The sequence below is a fragment of the Octopus bimaculoides genome, chromosome 6 (genome assembly GCF_001194135.2).
Source record: "Octopus bimaculoides isolate UCB-OBI-ISO-001 chromosome 6, ASM119413v2, whole genome shotgun sequence".
Taxonomy (NCBI): Eukaryota; Metazoa; Mollusca; class Cephalopoda; order Octopoda; family Octopodidae; genus Octopus; species Octopus bimaculoides.
This window is the reverse complement of record NC_068986.1, coordinates 114,874,877-114,895,329: the sequence shown is the minus strand read 5'-3', so window position 1 is coordinate 114,895,329 and position 20,453 is coordinate 114,874,877. Positions and strand designations below refer to the sequence as shown.

The 20,453-nt window shown below is 38.8% G+C and overlaps 2 protein-coding genes across 2 annotated transcripts in view; one reads left to right on the top strand and one right to left on the bottom strand.

Moving 5' to 3' along the window:
- Positions 1 to 10,990, top strand: part of LOC106872074 (polymerase delta-interacting protein 2) — a 20,600-nt gene extending 9,610 nt beyond the window's left edge. Inside the window, exons 4-11 of the mRNA XM_014918928.2 lie at positions 548 to 647; positions 4,321 to 4,390; positions 5,136 to 5,243; positions 6,437 to 6,573; positions 7,095 to 7,121; positions 8,603 to 8,728; positions 9,916 to 9,995; positions 10,776 to 10,990. Coding sequence (XP_014774414.1) covers positions 548 to 647; positions 4,321 to 4,390; positions 5,136 to 5,243; positions 6,437 to 6,573; positions 7,095 to 7,121; positions 8,603 to 8,728; positions 9,916 to 9,995; positions 10,776 to 10,893 — 766 coding nt within the window. The 3' untranslated portion in view covers positions 10,894 to 10,990. The remainder of the gene's footprint in view (positions 1 to 547; positions 648 to 4,320; positions 4,391 to 5,135; positions 5,244 to 6,436; positions 6,574 to 7,094; positions 7,122 to 8,602; positions 8,729 to 9,915; positions 9,996 to 10,775) is intronic.
- A 691-nt stretch (positions 10,991 to 11,681) lies between these two features.
- On the bottom strand, positions 11,682 to 17,130 carry LOC106872070 (zinc finger protein OZF). The gene is made up of 2 exons (XM_014918923.2): positions 16,883 to 17,130; positions 11,682 to 15,133 (listed from the first exon to the last, which is right to left on the bottom strand). Exon 2 carries the CDS (start codon positions 15,005 to 15,007, stop codon positions 13,826 to 13,828), a length of 1,182 nt encoding a protein of 393 aa, XP_014774409.1. The 5' UTR covers positions 15,008 to 15,133; positions 16,883 to 17,130; the 3' UTR covers positions 11,682 to 13,825.
- Positions 17,131 to 20,453: the final 3,323 nt, after the last annotated feature.

Below are 20,453 nucleotides of genomic sequence, written 5' to 3'. Positions count from 1 at the left end.
CCTGGTTCTTTCCTCTTCATCACTTTCTCTCCTATCCACTATCTTGGTCATGTTTGCCGTGAACAAACAAGCACGACAAAAAGCAGAGGATTTTTTAGTCTTGCATAGGACAAAGCCCCCTCTCTAGCCCTGGGGCCATGATAACTTGCACTTTAAATTGTTGGGATTGGGAAGAGCATCAATTCCTAGAACCCATGCCAACAATGGAATGTACAAGTGAGATGTGATCCTCCAACCCATCTAGAAGGGAAGTAACACTAAAAAAATTACTGACTCGGGCTGTGATGACTTCTCTAACTCCTACTGACATGAAAGTAAAACATAAAATGATGATGATGATGATGTGGATGGCAGTTCACTATACATCACCTACCAGTTGCTTACTTCATTATACATTAACTTCTAGTTTCCTGAATTATAATATACACCAGTTCCCTGTTACTCTATACATCATCGTCTTCATCATCGGGTCAATCCATGACCTGCAAACATCTAATATCACCATTCCTGCAACTTAACTGTTCCATCGTTCTCCTCTAACTTCTAGGAACCCTGAAGATGATTCCACTGTGGTGGGCAAGGAAGTTAAAGGCTGCACCCATCTCTATTATTTAGTTCTGGTGGATTCCAGAGATTGTCCCTACATAGTAAGTTCACACAGTTTCTTCTGTTTTATTCTCCCTTTCTTTTCCTCAACAGCACTCTTCTATCTCGCCATCAAATAACACTCCACTACTACTACTACAGCACCCAACATTGTACTATTACACACCATACAGTGCTACGCTCCATTCACTAGTATGCATCATACAGTACTACATAAGTATTGCCTATTCAACACTTTATACTCTGTTCCTATAGAAAATACCATAAATCCTCCAGTATAGTCCGCCCTTGAGTATAATATGCAGGGTATTTTTAGGGGACAGTACCTCTGAAAAACCTAAACCTTGTGTATAATACGCACCCCTTCTCTAACTTGAGTCAAGGAGGTCTATATAACGTCCCTGGTTTGTAAACATATACGGTAACGTCCTATAATGCAAACATGTAGCTTTTTTGTGCACTTTGTTTGCAGAAAATAAAGAAATAACAGTAATAATGTCAGTGAAAAATAGATATTAAGTAATTTGCCTTTATATATTTATCTCCTAGAAAATTGTGCTTAGAAAATATTTTTCATTTTTAACCTCGTATATAGAACGCACCAGAAATTTTGACCTTTAAATTTTGGGGAAAATGTGTGCAGATTATACTTGCGGATTTACGGTACTTTTATATTTATATTGGTGACGAAAGGTAGAGTGATGTACTTTGCCTAAGAGCAATGCCACAAGAATGTCAAATTTAGGGGCACCCTCTCATATTACAGAGGTGCATGGTTTAGTGGTTAGGATATCTGACTCCTGATCACAAGATTGTGGTTTCAATTCCTGGAGCAGGCAATGCATTGTGTTCTTGAGCAAGACACTTCATTTCACGTTGCTCCAGTCCACTCAGCTGGTGAAAATACATAATCCTGTGATGGACCAGTGTTCCATCCAGGAAGGAATTTGTTAAAGAAAATTAATTATGGCAGCATAGATTAAAATACATAAGTTGGAGGTTTAACATTAAGATAGGTTACAGAGAAATGGCATTAGAGAATTATCTTAACCCTTTTGTTACCATATTTCTGTTGAGATGTTCTGTGTTTCTTTCAATTAATTTTAAATATAACAAAGAATTTAGTAAAATAACTCAGTTATCATTAAGCTGGTGTTAGGAACATAAATTGTGATTAAGGTTTGGTGGAAGATTTTAAATCAAAACTTATGAAAACAAGACATTTGTACTACAGAACCAGAAGTGGTTTCAGCCGAGTTGATAACGAAAGGGTTAAACAATGACTAATGCATACAACATGATATTAGATATCAATTTATCACTGTTACCTGAGAGCATTTATCTTTACTAATGACTACACATCCTATTCACCTGAGAGCAAATATTAAATCTCTTAAAACCAACCTGTCTGAGACCACTTGTACTAAAATATTCACATTAAATTTAACTTTTTAATAAATTATAAATTCATCTCCATCTCTTTACTCTTTTACTTGTTCCAATCATTTGACTGTGGCCATGCTGGAGCACTGCCTCTGGTCGAGCAAATCGACCCCAGGACTTATTCTTTGTAAGCCTAGTACTTATTCTATCAGTCTCTTTTGCCAAACCGCTAAGTTATGGGGACGTAAACACACCAGCATCAGTTGTCAAGCGATGTTGGAGGGACAAACACAGACACACAAACACACACACACACACATATATACGACAGGCTTCTTTCAGTTTCCGCCTACCAAATCCACTCACAAGGCTTTGGTCGGCCCAAGGCTATAGTAGAAGACACTTGCCCAAGGTGCCACGCAGTGGGACTGAACCGGGAACCATGTGGTTCATAAGCAAGCTACTTACCACACAGCCACTGCTATGTTTCACTTGATGATGTATTTATATTGGTTGCATGTGTAGGAGTGGTCTTTTGCTTGTGTTTAGTTGTTGGTTTGTGTTTTGAATCTGTTAAGCACAATACCTCAGTAATCAAAGACTTTTTGGAGAAATGGGTGAAAATATAGCAACATTCATGGCTGGATGCCCTTCATATCACCAACCCTTACTTGTTTCCAAGCTAGATAATAATTATTCATGTACTAAGTCCACTCTGCTGAGGGTTTAGTGCTAGGAAGGGTATCCAACTGTAAAAATCCTGCCAAAACAGTTACAGAAGTCTGGTGCAGGCTTCTGCCTGGTCGGCTCTTGTGAAACCATGAAAGGCAGATGTTAAATGATGATGATGTTGTACAGACATGTTTATGCAGAATGTTGGAAATACAAGCAATATCATTAATTTCAAATATTATGTTTGATTATGGAGAAATATTACCTCGCTTGTAAACCAGTGAGGGTTGGCGACAGAGAGGGCATCCAGCCATAGAAAATCTGCCTCAATATATAATAGAATAAGAGATAGAAAGTCCTTGGTACAGTATTATAGATTTGAAAAAAATGAATAGAAATGGCTTTTTTGATAATTTTTTCTCTTTCGCCTGACTGGCTCCCATGCTGATGGCATGTAAAAAGCACCATCCGAATGTGGCCGGTGCCAGTGCCCCCTGACTGGCTCCCAGTTTATGAATTATTCTAATTATAAAGTGGAAAAATTATTAGAAAAGCAATTTCTATTCATTTTTTCAAATATATATATATATATCATCATCATCATCGTTTAACGTCCACTTTCCATGCTGGCATGGGTTGGACGGTTTGACTGAGGTCTGGACAGCCAGTGGCTGCACCAGGCTCCAATCTGATCTGGCAGTGTTTCTACAGCTGGATGCCCTTCCTAATGCCAACCACTCTGAAAGTGTAGTGGGTGCTTTTTATGTGCCACCAGCACAGGAGCAAATCAAGCGACCCTGGCATCGATCACATTCGGATAGTGTTTTTTACGTGCCACCAGCACAGGAGCCCATCAGGGGGCACTGGCCTCAGCTACATTTTGGTTTTACTTGACTCAACAGGTCTTCTCAAGCATATCCTATCGTCCAATGCATTAAGGGTATTTTTAAATGGGCCGGACATGCAACACTGTCATCGGCCATAGCTGCAATCTCACTTTAGTTGCCAAGTCTTCTCAATTGCAGCATATCTCCAAAAGTCTTGGTCTCCTGTCATTGCCTCTTTGAAGCTCAACATTTGAAAGTCATCTTTCACCACCTCATGTCTTCCAAAGGTTCCTTCCACAGTTAGGGTGTGGCACTTCCTCACACAGCTGTCCTCATCCATACATAACACCTGACCATACCAGCGCAGTCGTCTCTCTTGCACACCACATTTGATGCTTCTTATGTCCAACTTTTCTCTCATACATACATACCAGTTGGTCAATATTTATATGGCATTTACCAATGTACAAAAATGTTTAACTAATCCCATCCAAAATCTTAGCTCTATCAGAACAGATAGGTAGTAATCCACTCCTTAGAAATTTAGTTATGAAAGGGTCGGACGTTTCACCTTTTAAAGTATAAATCAGTGTTTTTAACATCACGGTACCACCACCACTACTACTACTACCACTACTACTACTACTACTACTACTACTACTACTACTACCACTACTACTACTACTACTACCACTACCACTACTACTACCACCACTACTACTACTACTACCACTACTACTACTACCACTACGACTACCACTACTACTACCACTACTACTACTACTACTACTACTTTGTTGATTTTGCTTGTTTCTCTCTATTTTCCTGTCAGAGAGCCCAAACTGAAGCAGTCACTTTCCTTGGTAACCAAGAAAACAGCCGAGCTTTGTACGCCATCTCAGGTGAGGCCTACTAAAAAAAAAATCATCCTCTTTCCTTGCTGACCACCTCTTATATTTGAATGGTCGTTGTCTGTGTTGTTGTTTAACCCCAGGTCAATGTTGCTTGAACAGACCAATAATCAAAGATGCTCCAGCTACGACTGGTTTCTACCAACAACTACATTGTCCAAGGTGTCCTTGTTTTATTATTAAGAAAACCAGTTGTGATTTAAGACAGATTTGACTATTGTTTCTAGCCGGTGTGGCAGTCTCATTAATTCTTCCTCCCTTGTTGGCTAGCTATAAGTAGTGTGCAGTATGGCTGTTATTTGTATTAACATGTGCTGTATAGACACAGGGGTGAATGTTAGGAGAGGCAGGTAGCATCTCCCATCTGCTCTGACACTGGACTTACACAGTGTGTGCCTTTGGTATTTAATGAGGTCACTGACCAGTCAAAAGTTGATACCCTTTAGACCCTGTTCAGCTCTGGTGGAGCAAATCTATTGTCAAAAATATTCCAAGCACTGCATTATGCTCACATGTTTACTTTGGTATGGTTTCCATGGCTGAATGCTCGTCTTAATGCCAACCACTTTACAGAATGTACTGAGTGGAGATACAGTGGAGAGGGAAGAGGCATTATGCTTGGAGATAAGAGGCTAAAATAAAAAAGAAGGGACTAAAACCACAACAAAAATAAGAAAGGGGCCCAAAACGACAACATTAAATGAGGTATCTAATATTTTGTTTTTCCTTCCACTAGGTCTGGACTATTTGGCCCATGAGGACATCCTGCCATATTCTACACAAGCAAAACATCCAATTCACCACGAGTTATTTAATAAATTCCTCAGCCATGACCCTGGTGGTTGTAAGTTTAACATCTCTTTCCTATTTTCCTCCTGTTAATATTTCACACGTGTCTTTGTTTGCTCAGAGATTTGATCAGAGGTCATCTGTTGTGAAGTTGCAGTTATCTACTAAGTGACCTGATGTGAGATTAAAACTGAAATGAATTACATTGGGAAAGAGCCATGAGAGCCCCTACCTCACACACACATAGATATGTCATTATATTGACGTTGATTTTGTTTTGTGGTAGTAATATTGTATGTTATTATGTATCGAAGACTTTCAAAGAGAACATCACCGACTACAGTTGTAGGTGCCCTGACAACAGACTTTGATATTTGATCATTCGTAATTATACTATCATCATCATCATCATTTAACGTCCGCTTTCCATGCTAGCATGGGTTGGACAATTTGACTGGGAACTGGCGAAGCGGATGGCTGCACCAGACTCCAATCTGATCTGGTAGAGTTTCTACAGCTGGATGCCCTTCCTAACACCAACCACTCCGAGAGTGTAGTGGGTGCTTTTTACGTGCCTCCGGCACGAGCGCCAGTCCGGCGGTACTGGCAACAGCCATGCTCAAATGGTGTTACAGGAGTCATAGAAATTAATGATGAAATAATGATAAAATTAACAATAAAACAAGCTGAATGTAATTAGTGCATGTATATGTTGGAGAGTTGCAGTTGTAACTCATTATCCTCATTATCGTTTAATGTCTGTTTTTACAACAGCTGGAGAGTTGCACCAGGCTCCAGTTGTCCGTTTCAACATGGTTTCTATGGTTGGATGTTCTTGCTAACACCAACCACTGTCGACAATTTGCCTTTATTCTTTTATTCCTTGCAATATGTGGATTAGTAAACGATTAAGATTGCTGTGTAGGGAGCTGTGAGTATGAGTATCATGTTGCTCTTTAGCCCCAGGTCAGCCCTTACCGAGCAAGCCTATGATTAGAGATACCAGCATTGATCATCCCTGTAGTGGCATAGCTGTTTTAGAGGTAGGAGATAGTGTTTATTGTCATGTGATGGTGATGTAACTATATAATGGTAGTTGTTTTAGAGGTAAATGGTTATTTAGAAGGTAGAGAGGATTATTAGAAACAGACGAGAAAACTACCGTGTGGATGATTTCAGTGTCTCTTTGCTGAAAGGAAATCTGCTCCAGCGTGTTGAGATGTGGAAATTTTTTGCAATTATTTTCAGCCCCAGCATTTGTGGCAAAGGACACACTGCGTGCATGGCAAGAGAAAAACCACCCCTGGTTGCAACTGTCTGATGTACATCGAGAGACAACAGAAAACATCCGGGTGACAGTCATTCCTTTCTACATTGGAAGTAGGGTGAGTTTTATACCTGTTTATGTATCTGTATTTATCCATCCGCCTACCAACCTATTTCCCTCCATCTCTTTATATATATAATTCGTTGAAATCTTATCTACACTACTTTTCTTTGTACCACACACAAGGTAATCCTGTTCTGTTTATCCTGTTCTGTACAGCAGAATGACTTCTTGAATCCTGCCTCAGGACTTCTAAAAGACAAGATATTGAGCAGTTCTTCCTTTACCACAGATACCTGTGCAAAAGCTCATCAGATGTCTTTAACTGCTCTTAGATGGTAGACTTATTCCATTACCCAGTTCAACATCACAGCCTGGCCCTTTGGTGTCTGAATTGAAGTCCACTCCCTTGCAAACATTGAAACCAAGTCTTCAGTCTGAGAATGACTTTCTGTCTTGATAAAGCTGGGGCTTCCAGAAACTACCCTTCCTTTTCTGAACCATTTAAAATTCTTTGTTTTTAAACCCATTTCTTTTATTTGATGTATCTCACATTGATATAATAATTCTATATTTCAGGATTCCCAACAGACTCATGTGTTTTGGGTAAGTGCTCACCTTTTTGTGTCTATTTCTTGTTGGCCACTCCTAAGAAGCTGGGGGTCATCTCTGCAAGAAGATGGAAAGAGGACACTTGGGTTGGAAAGGTTGGTGGAGAGAAGTGAAAGTATTACAAGAATCTACTAGAGATGAACCAGTGTGCTTATGGATACCTTGTTCATCCATCCCTAGTATGATGACTATCACATCATATCAGTCATGGGTTTGAGGGTTCAAACACTGTGTTCAGGAGTGACAGACACGTCCAATACATGCATGAAATAATCTATTGTATGGTGGAGAGACAAGGTTGAAATTATTTTGCCAAATTGTTTATAGCTCTGGACTTATAATGGCTCCACTTTATCTGATCCTGGTTTAGATCATTTAACCAAAGGAGAAAAGGCAGCACCCACAATCTTTTAAATCTTTTTCTGATCCTCCAAGTCCAAGAATGCTGGGTGGAAAGGAAGAATTTTTGCCTTCAAACTGAAGACCTGGTCTAAATGTTTGTAGCAGTGCTGACTCTGCTAACAGCATCCAAGGGGCCATGTTGTGTTTAACCTTCAAACAGGAAGGGTTCCTCCATCGAAGGGCATCAACCCAGTTTCTGTCTACCAAATTCAACTTGCAAGTTTTGGTTGAACAAAGACAATGTCTCAAGACACTTATTCAAGTTGGGATTGAACCCAAAGTCAAAAAATGATCTTCTTAACCACAAAGTTAAGGCCTTCAGTGAAAAACCTGCAAAAGATAATTGACAAGAAAGAGTCTCAAAAATTAAATCTGATGAAGGCTGGTCTGGAATTGAATTCCCAACCAGCAATTGTTGCCATTGTCACTTTGATTAAAAAAAACACAAAATAGAAAGGTAATTCTTGTAAAAGTATAATTAGTATACTCCAATTAATGGCTCGTTAATTAAAAGTTTATATATTTTATTTTAATCAAAAAATTTTGCATGCAGTTCTTTTGTAGAGTCATGTTCTAACAAATCAGTTAATGACAAAAATATTTACGAGTTCCTCATGCTTACCTGGGTCAGGTGGAATTCATTAGGACAAAGGTGGCGAGCTGGCAGAAATGATAGCATGCCAGGTGGAATGCTTGGCAGTATTTTGTCTGTCTTTACTTTCTGAGTTCAAATTCTGCCGAGGTCAACTTTGCCTTTCATCCTTTCAGGATCAATAAATTAAGTACCAGTTGAGTACATGGGTTGATCTAATCAACTGGCCCCTCTCCCCAAAAATCTTGGGCCTTGTGCTGAGAGTAGGAAAGAATTCATTAGGACAGACTTTCTCTGGTTTGATGCTCTTCCAGTTTCTATGGAAGACTGGAAATAAAACACATCCCTTTTATGACTGTGACACTCATTTACAACTAACACGATATCAAAAATATGGGGGTGCATACACACACACAGCAGGCTTTGACCACAAACTGGAAGGTCAGTCACTTGTGTATTTTTATTTTTTATCTTTTTCCAGTGGCGCTACTGTGTTCGACTTGAGAATTTGGGTGAAGAAAGCGTCCAATTACGAGAAAGACATTGGAGAATCTTTAGCTTGTCTGGAACGCTAGAAACTGTACGCGGTCGAGGTGTTGTTGGCCAGGTGAGTTGATCTGGTTTCATTTTATTTCAATAACATTAGGGACATGATTTTGGTTATTTTGACATTTGGGGAACAGCCATGCTACACATCAGTGACACGTGGGCTGCGACTGCTGAGGACATGCATAGGCTTGAAAGAAATGAAGTTAGTATGCTTTGCTGGATGTGTAATGTTAGTATGCATGTATGACAGAGTGTAAGCGTTTTGGGAGAAAAGCTGGGCGTAAGTGGCATCAGATGTGGTGTGCAAGAGAGATGACTGTGTTGCTATGGTCATGTGATGTGATGTGTATGGATGTGGAGAGTTGTGTGAAGTGCTGCTCTCTACAAATAGAAGGAAGCTGTGGAAGAGAGAGATCCGGGAAGACATGGGATGGGGTGGTGAAGCATGATCTTCAAACATTGGGCCTCACAGAAGCAGTGACTAGTAACCAAGACTATGCCATGCTTGAGAAGACCCAAGAAGCCAAGTGAAATCATAGCTAAGGTCGTTGTTGGTGCCACATAACTGACACCTGTGCTGGTGGCACATAAAAAGCACCTTTTGAGCATTGGGCATCCCGGAGACAATGTGAATGATGCTGGTGTCGTGTAACTGGCACCCATGCTGGTGGCACGTAAGAAACATCTTTCAAATGCTGGGCCTCATGGAGGCAATAACAAAGACTTATGGTAATATGCTGTGCTTGAGAAGAAGACCCATCAAACCAAACAGCAGATACTGGTGGCACACAACTGGCACCCATGCTGGTGGCACGTAAAAGCACCCACTACACTCTCGGAGTGGTTGGCATTAGGAAGGTCATCCAGCTGTAGAAACCATGCCAAATCAGACTGGAGTTTGGTGCAGCCCCTTAGCTTACCAGCCCTGGTCAAACCCTCCAACCCATGCCAGCATGGACAACAGATGCTAAATGATGATGATGATGATGATGAAGCCTTGTTGGTTGTTTAAAGTGTGATACATATTGACTAAACTGACAGTTGCACATGACTGATACAGGGCTGGTACATGACGCTCTGTCCTTCATTTCATGGTTGTTAAAACTTCATTACGGTAAAAACAAAAATGTGTGAGTTTTTTTTCTTCTCTTTTTTGCTGTATGCCAGACAGAATCTGAAAAGATGGTGGAAGGTGAGGAGAACTTCAACTAACCTTAACCACTTTAATATCTCTGTCTCTTTTAGGAACCAATTCTGTCAAAAGAACAGCCAGCCTTTCAATACAGCAGCCATATATCTTTACAAGCACCAAGTGGACATATGTGGTGAGTAGTTTTTATATCTTTTGTTTCAATGAAACTACTTTCTGGGTGGTGGCCAGAAATGGGAGAGAGAACAATATGGATGTGTGATGATTGCAAATGTTAGCCAGTGTGGAAATTCATTGTTCAGCTGACATCCCAGCCATGCCCCATCCTGTCTCTTTTTCTAGTTTGTTTATTCAGAACGACTTTTATCCAATCCATTCATCTCATTTGAAAGATAAATAGGTGAACTTTGAGGGAGAGTTGGCTGCTGGTCCTAACATATTGAGTGACTGTGTAGGAACACAAATTAGGATTTGCAGGCACGACTATGTGGTTCTGGGTCCACCCCTACCCACCTGCACCTTGGTTGTCTTCTACCACAGCCCCAGGTTAACCAACCAGTGCTTTGTGAGTGAAATTTAAAATATTGTGACTGTGCAGAAACCTGTCTTTATATGTATAGTTGTGTGAAATTGTTGAGCAAAAATACCTTGTATTACATTGTCTGTTTGTACCCAACAATTGACTTAGCCATTCAGAAGAGATCCAGAAAAAAATAAGTATAAGGATGAAGTAAAAATTGGGGTCAATATAGTTAATTAAAACCCTTAAAGGCAATGCCCCAGCATGGCCACATTCTAATGACTAAAACCAGTAAAAGAATTAAAGAAATATATGTTTGCTAATACGTTTTTTTTTTTTTCTTATCTCTTTCTCATAACCATCATTGTCTCACAATTCCATACAATCATACATTCAGCTTCCAGTTAACCATCAATGTTGTTGTTGTCTTTGCAGGGGTACCTACAAGATGGAACGTCGAGATGGGACGGCCTTTGAATGTCGGATACCTCCGTTTTCTTTAGAGAGTAAATCTGATGACGCCAATAACCCCCATGGTTTATTGGATAGCTGACTGCTTTTTCTTCTTCTTCTTCTAGTTTGGGGACAGTAGGGGAGGGGATATCTTTGCGGGAATTTAGGCTTCAATAATAAATTGAATAAAATAGTAATTTTGTTGTTTGCTTAATCTGTTCTTCGATTAAATACCACCAATTGGTCCTGAAGTGCCTTCAATGGACTCCATTCTGTTGCAAGAATTCAGACCATGTCTCTGCTCTGAAGAAAACTTCTTCCTCTCACCTGTTTCAGCAGCATTGAAACAACTCATCAATGCTGTTCTTGTGACTAAACAATTACTACCTCTATTTAAATTTGACGGATATTTGTCCTCATCTTGTTTGTTATTAACACAACCTTTCGGTTGATATATCCTCCAGCCTTCATCAGGTGTCTTGGGGAAATTTCGAACCTGGGTTCTCATTCCTAAGGTATTTTTCGATGTTGTTGTTGTTGTTGTTGTTATTATTATTATTATTCAAGTAGAATCAAAAACACTCGTGTCAGTGGAACATTAAAATCACATCCAAACATGAGGTGTAACCAGCCCACTTATGAGTATCCCTCATTCATTGGACAATAAACTTTGCTTGTGAAGAGCTATTGAGGCAGGTGTAAACAAATCAAAATCGCTGACGTGGGCCGATGACAGTACCGCCTGATTAGCACTCGTGCTAGTGGAATGTTAAAAGCACATCCGAGTGTGATTGTTGCCAGGGCCACGGATTGATTCCCGTGACACGTGAAAATGGTAAATCTGGTCTTTCTCTTATAATAATTTAGTCCACTTTTGATTCAGTTCATTTTTTTTTTTTTTTTTTTTTTTTTTTTTTTTTTTTTTTTTTTTTTTTTTAACAATTCCTTCACATTAGTAACAAAGAATTCACTAGTTTGACCTACACAGTTTGTAGTTAATGATTTTTAACCCTTTCATTACCAATCCAGCTGAAACCGGCTCTGAGTACAAATGTCTGGTTTTCATAAGTTCTGAATTAAAATCTACCAAACCTTAGTCCCAATTTATGTTCCTAACACCAGCTGAATGATAATTAAGTTATTTTACTAAATTCTTTGTCATATTTAAAGTAACTGAAAGAAACACAGAGCATCTCAAAATAAATACGGTAACGAAAGGGTTAAAACAGCTAACAAGAAGACTTGAGTGTAAAAGTATAGACACGAAGCAGACTCAAGCTATTAGCTGCTGTCATTAAAACTCAGTGTCTGCTTTAATAAGTTCCCTCTCCTAATCACAATGGATGGTACCTTGTGCAAGCTGCTATGCTGTAAATTCTCCATTACCCTTACTCTGTCTGTAGTTTATAATTAGAAGACATACCAACAAAGGATTTGGACATGATGGAGATCATACTTGGGGGTGGGGGGGGAATTTGTAGTTGGTGGCTGCAAACCTAAGTTTATTGTTTTGTCATGAGTGCCTAGAATTTATTACAATGTTGTCCTGAAATTACAGCTTTCCTTTTTCTCTTGTGGAATACATTATTGCAAAGAAATGTATGTAGAAGTTGAAGTGACATAAACTGAGGAAGATTGATGTAGCAACAGTATCAAATACCAAGCAATCCAATTTTAAATCTTGTTGCAAAGAGGAAAATAGATCAGTAAATCTTAGATTAAGATGAAAACATGATGACTTGATTTATGCATATTGAATAAAATATTATCACAACTCATTGATGGATGTGTTGTTTGTAATGTGAAAATAGTGACTGAACATGCTAGCTCAAAAAATGTATAACGTCATACATAAGTCACGACAAACAATCATAAAAATGCACCTGATTTTTATATCAAAATAATGTTTATTATCCATCAACATAACATAATATTCATTAAAATATATAAACATGAGAAAAATTTTTTAATTTCTTCTCAAAATCTCAGAGGTTACCAGGGAAGGTGAGTATCATATAAAAGAATTTGATATTCTAATCCAAAGAATTTCCAGTTGAATTTTGAGCATGACTTCAGATTTCAGTTTCAAGTTAGGATGACAGCCACAATAATCCTTTCTACTATAGGCACAAGGCCTGAATATTGGGAGGAGGGGACTAGTCAATAAAATCGGCCCCAGTACTTAATTTATCAACCCTGAAAGGATGAAAGGCAAAGTTAACCTCGCTGGAATTTGAACTCAGAATGTAGCAACAGGCAAAATACCACTAAGTATCTTGTTCAGCACACTAATGGTTCTGCCAGCTCACTGCCTTGACAGCCACAATAATGTCTCAAACATTATTCAGGGATAACACAGCAGCAGCAGCAGTCATACACTATCTTGTTATACATATGTACAAATGACACTTCATCGTTTAACATCTGCTTTCCATGCTGGCATGGGTTGGACAGTTTGACTGAGGACTCGGGCTTCAATCTGATCTGGAAAGGTTTCTACAGGTGGATGTCCTTAACGCCAACCACTCCAAGAGTGTAGTGGGTGATTTTTACATGCCACTGGCACAGGGGCCAATCAGGCAGAACTGGCATTGACCACACTCAAATAATGCTTTTTACATGTCACCGGCACAGGAGCCAGTCAGGCAGCACTGGCATCAACCCTAAATAACAATTCTTAGAAATAGATTTACCATAATTCCATAGAATACTTTTTATACATTGCAAATACAACATTTTAACAGTCACATGTAGTGATTAACAGCCAATATTATTCTCTCTGAAAGTTCACAGCCAAATCGGTTTTTTTCTAAAAGACATCTATGTATGGATAAGTGATTGGTTGGAGAAAATGATTTCCACCAAATTTCATAATGGTAAACCTATTTTCCCCAAAATAAATTATATTTGTGCTTCCTAAGTCATTGGAATCAGAAAATCCTTTCCCACAAAATTTATATCTTAACAGTCTTCTACTTGTATGAATGACTTTGAGCATATTTAAGTAATTATGATGAGTAAATGGTTTCTTTTTAATATGAGTGTACATGTTCGTGTCTTCGAAGATACCTTTTTGTAGAAAAAGCTTTCCCACATTCATCACATGTGAATGGCTTTTCTCCAGTATGAATACGTTGATGACTTGTTAAAGCACCATTTTGAGAAAATGTTTTTCCACAGATTTCACAGTGGTGTGGCTTTTCTCCAGTGTGAACACGTTTATGTCTTACTAAGGTGCCACTGTTTGAAAAGTTTTTTCCACAAACTTCACAGTGATATGGTTTCTCCCCGGTGTGAATATATTTATGCCGTTTCAAATGACCAACTTGAGAAAATGCTTTCCCACAGATTTCACAGGGAAATAGTTTCTCTCCAGTGTGGGTATTTTTGTGTACATATATATAACGTCTATCAGAGAATGCTTTCCCACAAACTTCACAGTGATAAGGTTTCTCCCCAGTGTGAATACGTTTGTGTACTGTTAAATTACCCCTTGTAGAAAATGCTTTCCCACATATTTCGCAATTGTGTGGCTTTTCTCCAGTGTGAAAACGTTTATGCCTTGTTAAATGACCAATTTCAGAAAATGTTTTCGCACAGATCTCACACTGATATGGTTTTTCCCCAGTATGAGTTCGTTTGTGTCGTATTAAGTTGGCACTAATGGAAAATTCTTTTCCACATATTTCACAGTGGTGTGGTTTTTCCTCATTGTGAAGACGTTTATGTTTCCTTACAAGGCTTATTTCAGAAAAAGCTTTCCCACACATTTCACAGTGGTATGGTTTTTCCTCATTGTGAATATGTTTATGTCCTGCTAAATGACTCATCTGAGAAAAGGCTTTTCCACAGATTTTACATTGATATGGTTTCTCTCCAGTGTGAGTACGTATGTGTAATGTTAAAAAATAATTTTCAGCAAATGCTTTGCCACAGATTTCGCAGTGGTAGGGTTTCTCTCCGCTGTGAATACGTTTATGCCGTGTTAATGTACTAAATTGAGAAAACTGTTTCCCACATATTTCACAATGATGCACTTTCTTGTCAGTGAGACCATGTTCATGTTCTGTTAGATTAGCTTTTTCAGAAAATGTTTCCTCACATATTTCACGGTGATATGGATTTTCCTTTGTATGAGTGCACTCACAAACAGATAAGTTACATTTTTTCCCACAAGTATCACATCTGCAATATGTTACCACTTCCTCAGACATTCTTTCAGTATTGAAACTTGAAGGTTAAAATTTTACAATTTTTGTTCTTTGTTTCAATGAAGACATTTAAATTTCTCTTCCAACACTCGCATCTTCCATAGAAAAATCCTCTTTCAAACAGATTTTCTGAAATAAATATTAAATACTATCAATAAGTTATATAATGAGTATTTACCAGTTCTACAGAAGTGACTAATGTCAAAAAGTATCTCAAAGGTTTCTAGAATCAAAGACAAGAGAATCACAATTGTCAACTCCTTTCAGCATCTCAGAAATGATAATGACTTCACGTGAAAACAATAATTTTATTTGTAAGGAAATATTAAAACAAACTTACTCTTGCTACTGTTACAATAGAGTCTCTTAACTGTTGACCAATTATTCACAGATTTAAAACATATTTTGTTACTGAAAATAGTAACCCTAACCCTAACCAGACAGCAGCATGGAAATAACATGACTAGACTTGTGTTTTTATTAGCAGGCTCACTATTTTCTGCCTACCAGCCTCCCCTCTCCACACCACTGACGTTATCCAAAGGGAAAGGCAAAGGGGCCGATACAGCTTGGCACTAGTGACGTCACAACTCATTTCTACAGCTGAATGAACTGGAACAATGTGAAATAAAGTGTCTTGCTCAAGAACACAACACAGTCCAGCCCATGAATCAAATTCATTACCACATGATTGTGAGCCCAACGCTCTAACCACTGAGCCATGTGCTTTCACCAATATGGTACATGAACGTTAAATAATGATGATATATATGAATGGGAGAAATTGTTCAGTTATGTTACATATGTTTCCAAAAAAATAGTTATTTATTTGTTTATTAATGTATTACATTTTATAATAATATAACCAAACCATTTCATCAGACATCACTGCACAATCTAGACAGGAATATACATAACCCAGTCACTGGTGGCGAGTTGGCAGAAACGTTATCGCGCCGGGCGAAATGCTTCGCGGTATTTCGTCTGCCTTTACGTTCTGAGTTCAAATTCCTCTGAGGTCGACTTTGCCTTTCATCCTTTCGGGATCGATAAATTGAGTACCATTTGCGTACTGAGGTCGATCTAATCGACTGGCCCCCCTCCCCCAAAATATCGAGCGTTGTGCCTAGAATAGAAAAGAATATCTACAAGAATGTTACAATTTAAAGAGTTGCATCTCTTGTGTATACTATAGTTCCATGCTGAGTGATTCTGCCTATAATGTGAATCTGAAATGTCCAACCCCAGGTACTATAAAACAAAAGTAACACGAAGCGATGTTTATGTTTGATAGGGGTGAAATGGGAGAGCAAAACATGAATTTGGTTTGTTAAAAAGTTTCCAAAGATTAATATGTGCGCGTGTATCAGTAAAAGTGAAGAGAGGAACAACATCAATTCATTTAGAAAATTTTCGTCTGCTCAATCGGAATTTCCGATGTTCAAAACAGAAATTAGAGATAAATGAATGAATAAACTGTTTTGACTCATTTTCCTATTCTTTTCGTTAATTGAGGGAAGGTTTTATTTCTCTCGTTATTGTTGGCCCCTGTTTTAATTGCGTTACTTTCCTAAGTTATCTCGGTCGCTTATATAGGGCATGGATACCGGGTAACCGGTCTATAATGAGCCCTAGAGCTAAAAAAAAAACATGTTTAATATTAACACGGGGTTAAAAAGAAGCTGGAGAGAATAGACTAGTTCGAATCGCACTAATATAAATGATAATCAATAATTTACTTCTCAAGAAATAAATTATATAATAATGAAATATGTAACAGAAAGATTAACATAACAAATTCTACTGTATCAATCTCAAGTGGGGAAACAACTAACTATATCAAGCAGAAAGACGAAACATAAACAGACAATAACCCACCTCGATGTATCGATCTCTTTAAATTTCCTAACATCAATCAGTGCGTGCGCGCACGTAAGTGTGAGTGTGCCAACTGTCACTACTCAGAATTTCCTGTTTCTCAAGTTATTTCAGGAGAAGTTCTTCTTTGTGAAAATACCAAAGACATAATGGATGTATGTAGTGAAGGATTTTGTAGAGTAGGTGTCGTAGTATATGACTGGTATCTTATAAAATATAATCAATCAATCAACTCCGGTTTTCGTTTTACGTCATTTAGTCTTTTTTGGTTTATAGTTAGAAGAGTTGCACATAAGGGGAAATCACTCCCAATTTACGAGTGTGTTTGTTGTGATGCTTTCAACAGAAATAACGACGGATATTGGATTTGGGAAGCACCAAAAAGTTGAAATTTCTCCGTTTTGACGGGGATTTTCTTTACAGAATTTTTGTTTTTCACGGTGCTCTTGCAAATGTTCTGAACTATCTTTTAAGCAACAAAAATTTCCGAAAAATGATGGGAGGGGGGGGGGGGGTTACACCCCCACCCCCATTTCCTCCTTTCGATTTGTGGGCACTACGCACAATGATTTTGGGGAACACTACGCACTTGAAAACTACAGGAGAAGCATTTTCGTTAAAAAAAAAAAAAGTAAATATTTTCAGACGAAAGAGTGTGTGATTTAAGGGAAATTTGGCTGTTGTTTCTAGCATATCCCATGACCGATAAGGTTTAGGGCTGAAAAAGATCAAATGTTCAGTAAAAAGTTTTTTGATAGCATAAATGAGTTTATGCTATTAATGGAGGGGAAATATTGAAAAACAGCAATACTTGACAGTGAGAAAGAAATGAGGAAGGTGGTCGTGAGATATGCTAGAAACAACAACCAACTCTCCCTTTAATCACACTCCTTTTCGTCTGACAATATTTCTTTTTTTCTATGGTGGTGAGCTGGCAGAAACGTTAGCAAGCCGAACAAAATGCTTAGCGGTATTTCGTCTGTCTTTATGTTCTGAGTTCAAATTCTGCCGAGGTCGACTTTGCCTTTCATCCTTACGAGGTCGATAAAATAAGTACCATTTGCGTAGTGGGAGTCGATCAAATCGACTGGTCCACTCACCCAAAATTTCGGGCCTTGTGCCTAGAGTAGAAAAGAATATTTACTTCTTTTTTTTTTTTTTTTACCGAAAAGGCTCCTATTATAGTTTTTAAGTGCGTAGTGCCCCAAAAAATCATTGTACATAGTGCTCACAAAATCGATCAAAATTGGTTGGGGGTGGAGCGTAAAAAAAAACATCATTTTTCGCAAGTTTTTTTCTTTTTTCTTTTTTCACTAAAGAGGTAGTCCAGAGCATTTCCAAGGACACCGTGAAAAAAAGCATCTGAAAAATCCCTGTCAAAACGGAGAAATTCCAACTTGTTGGTGCTTCCTAAGTCCGACGTCCTCCGAAATAACTACAATGGCTTTTTAAAATGTGACCTGCACTTTAGGAGACAATGTTTCACAAAAAAACAAAGAAAGTTATAAGAGTATTACAAAGATTTTCACGTAATATTCACAAAAGAGCAAATTTTGTAGCGTCTTCGCGTAACCGAAGATTAGTTAAAGGTGAATACAGCTTAGCAGACTGGAGCAATGTGAAATAAAATGTTTTAATCAAGAATACAACGCTCCGCCAGATCTGGGAATCGAGACCATGATCATTAATGTAACACCCTAATCACTAGGCCACACATCTTCACGACGATAAAACAAAGAAGTCTCATAATTTATTCCATAGTTGTTCAGTTCCCGATATGCCCACCAGGAAGCATTTTGCTTCAACTTTCCGAAGCTTTTAATTTCTTCCTCATCTAATCTTGAGATTAACAAATTTATTAACAAAATACTGACTATAAATGTAAACAGTTTATTTATAGATATACAGTGTATTTTCAGAACTTTATGGGCTAGAGCCACTTTTTAATGAAATAGATGCGTCTATCCAAATATCTATAATAACTAATTAGACATTTTATTGGCCAATAAAACTATCGTTAATTAAGTACAATTTGGGGAATTTGTGACACTATCAAAGCCATCAATAGAGCTGGTTGAAAAAATGTGACAAAATAAGCAGGAGAGACACTTATGAAGACTTGCTTATCATATCCATGTAAAAAATAAGGAGGAAAGGGGGGCGGATTACTTCTTGGAAAGTTCCGAGGAGGGGGAGACGGAGGAATTACTTCCTGGAAAGTTCCGAGGAGGGGCGAATTACTTCCTGGAAAGTTCCAAGGAAGGGGACGAGGGGAGGAATTACTTCATGGAAAGTTTCGAGGATGGGGAGGAATTACTTCCTGGAAAGTTCTGAGGAGGGGGGAATCACTTCCTGAAAAGTTCCGAGGGAGGGAACGAATTACTTCCTGGAAAGTTCCGAGGAGTGGTGGGATTTACTTCCTGGAAAGTTCCGAGGAGGGGAGGAATTGCTTCCAGGAAAGTTCCAAGGAAGGGGAGGATGAATAACTTCCTGGAATGTTCTGAAGTTGGGGAATTACTTCCTGGAAAGTTCCGAGGATGGTGAGGCGAATTACTTCCTGGAAAGTTCCAAGGAAAGGGAGGAGGAATTACTTCCTAGAAAGTTCCAAGCAAGGGGAGGAACTACTTCCTGGAATGTTCTGAAGAGGGGCGCCCATCATGTTGCTTCGGAATTCGGATGCTCCAATAATAAAAATGATAATAAAAATTTATACTCCCGAGTTCTACAGGCAACCATCTTGAATGGACCTGCAGCTGGTCAAGATGTTTGACAGAATTTATGTTAGAAGAAAAGATGGAAGAGGCCTAAAATAATTACAGAGAGCCTTCAAGCATCTGCTAAACAACAACATCAAAAATAAATACATCAACCAATGAAATGAAACAGTCTGGTTGTGAAGTTCTCAAGAAGACTTACGGGTGGCCTGAATAAACCGAGAAGTGCAAGGCTTACTGATCTCAGCAAAGACTCAGAAGAGAAACAACAAAGAAAGGTTATGAGAAGATAAGTCTTGACTTTGTGCGAGAAGTGGTGGGGGGTTAAACCGAACAACGTTCCGGCGGCGTTTGCTTTTGCGGGTGATAGGGCCCGGCATATAGGAGGTGCGGTCTTTTGCGGTATGGCCTGTGTGTACCGGAACCCAAGTCTAGAGTGACATCTAGGAAGTCCACGGTGATGAAGTTGGTCTCAATAGTTGTTTTGAGTCCCATAGAACTTATGGCGCTAATCAGGTCCTTTCTAATCCGATGACGTGTGTAGCCACTGGCTCCTCTAGAGACGGTCAGAGCATCATCTCTGCAGAGATCGAACTTCTTCCCTAAGGTGTCCAGGATGTATAGTCTATTGAGATCACATACGTCGGTGCTGTCGTAGGCTCCCATCAACACATCGAAGGAATCCCCGGGGTCGGATTGCGCGCCTGCATTTCTGTGTTATACAATTGTCTAAAAGGCTATCGTGTGTGTTTCTATCTTATATGTTTTAGTCTTGTCCGAGAAGAATAAGTGTGTGTGTGTGTGTGTTTATGTATGTGTTTGGCCCTCACCATCGCTTGGCAACCGGTAAGAGACCT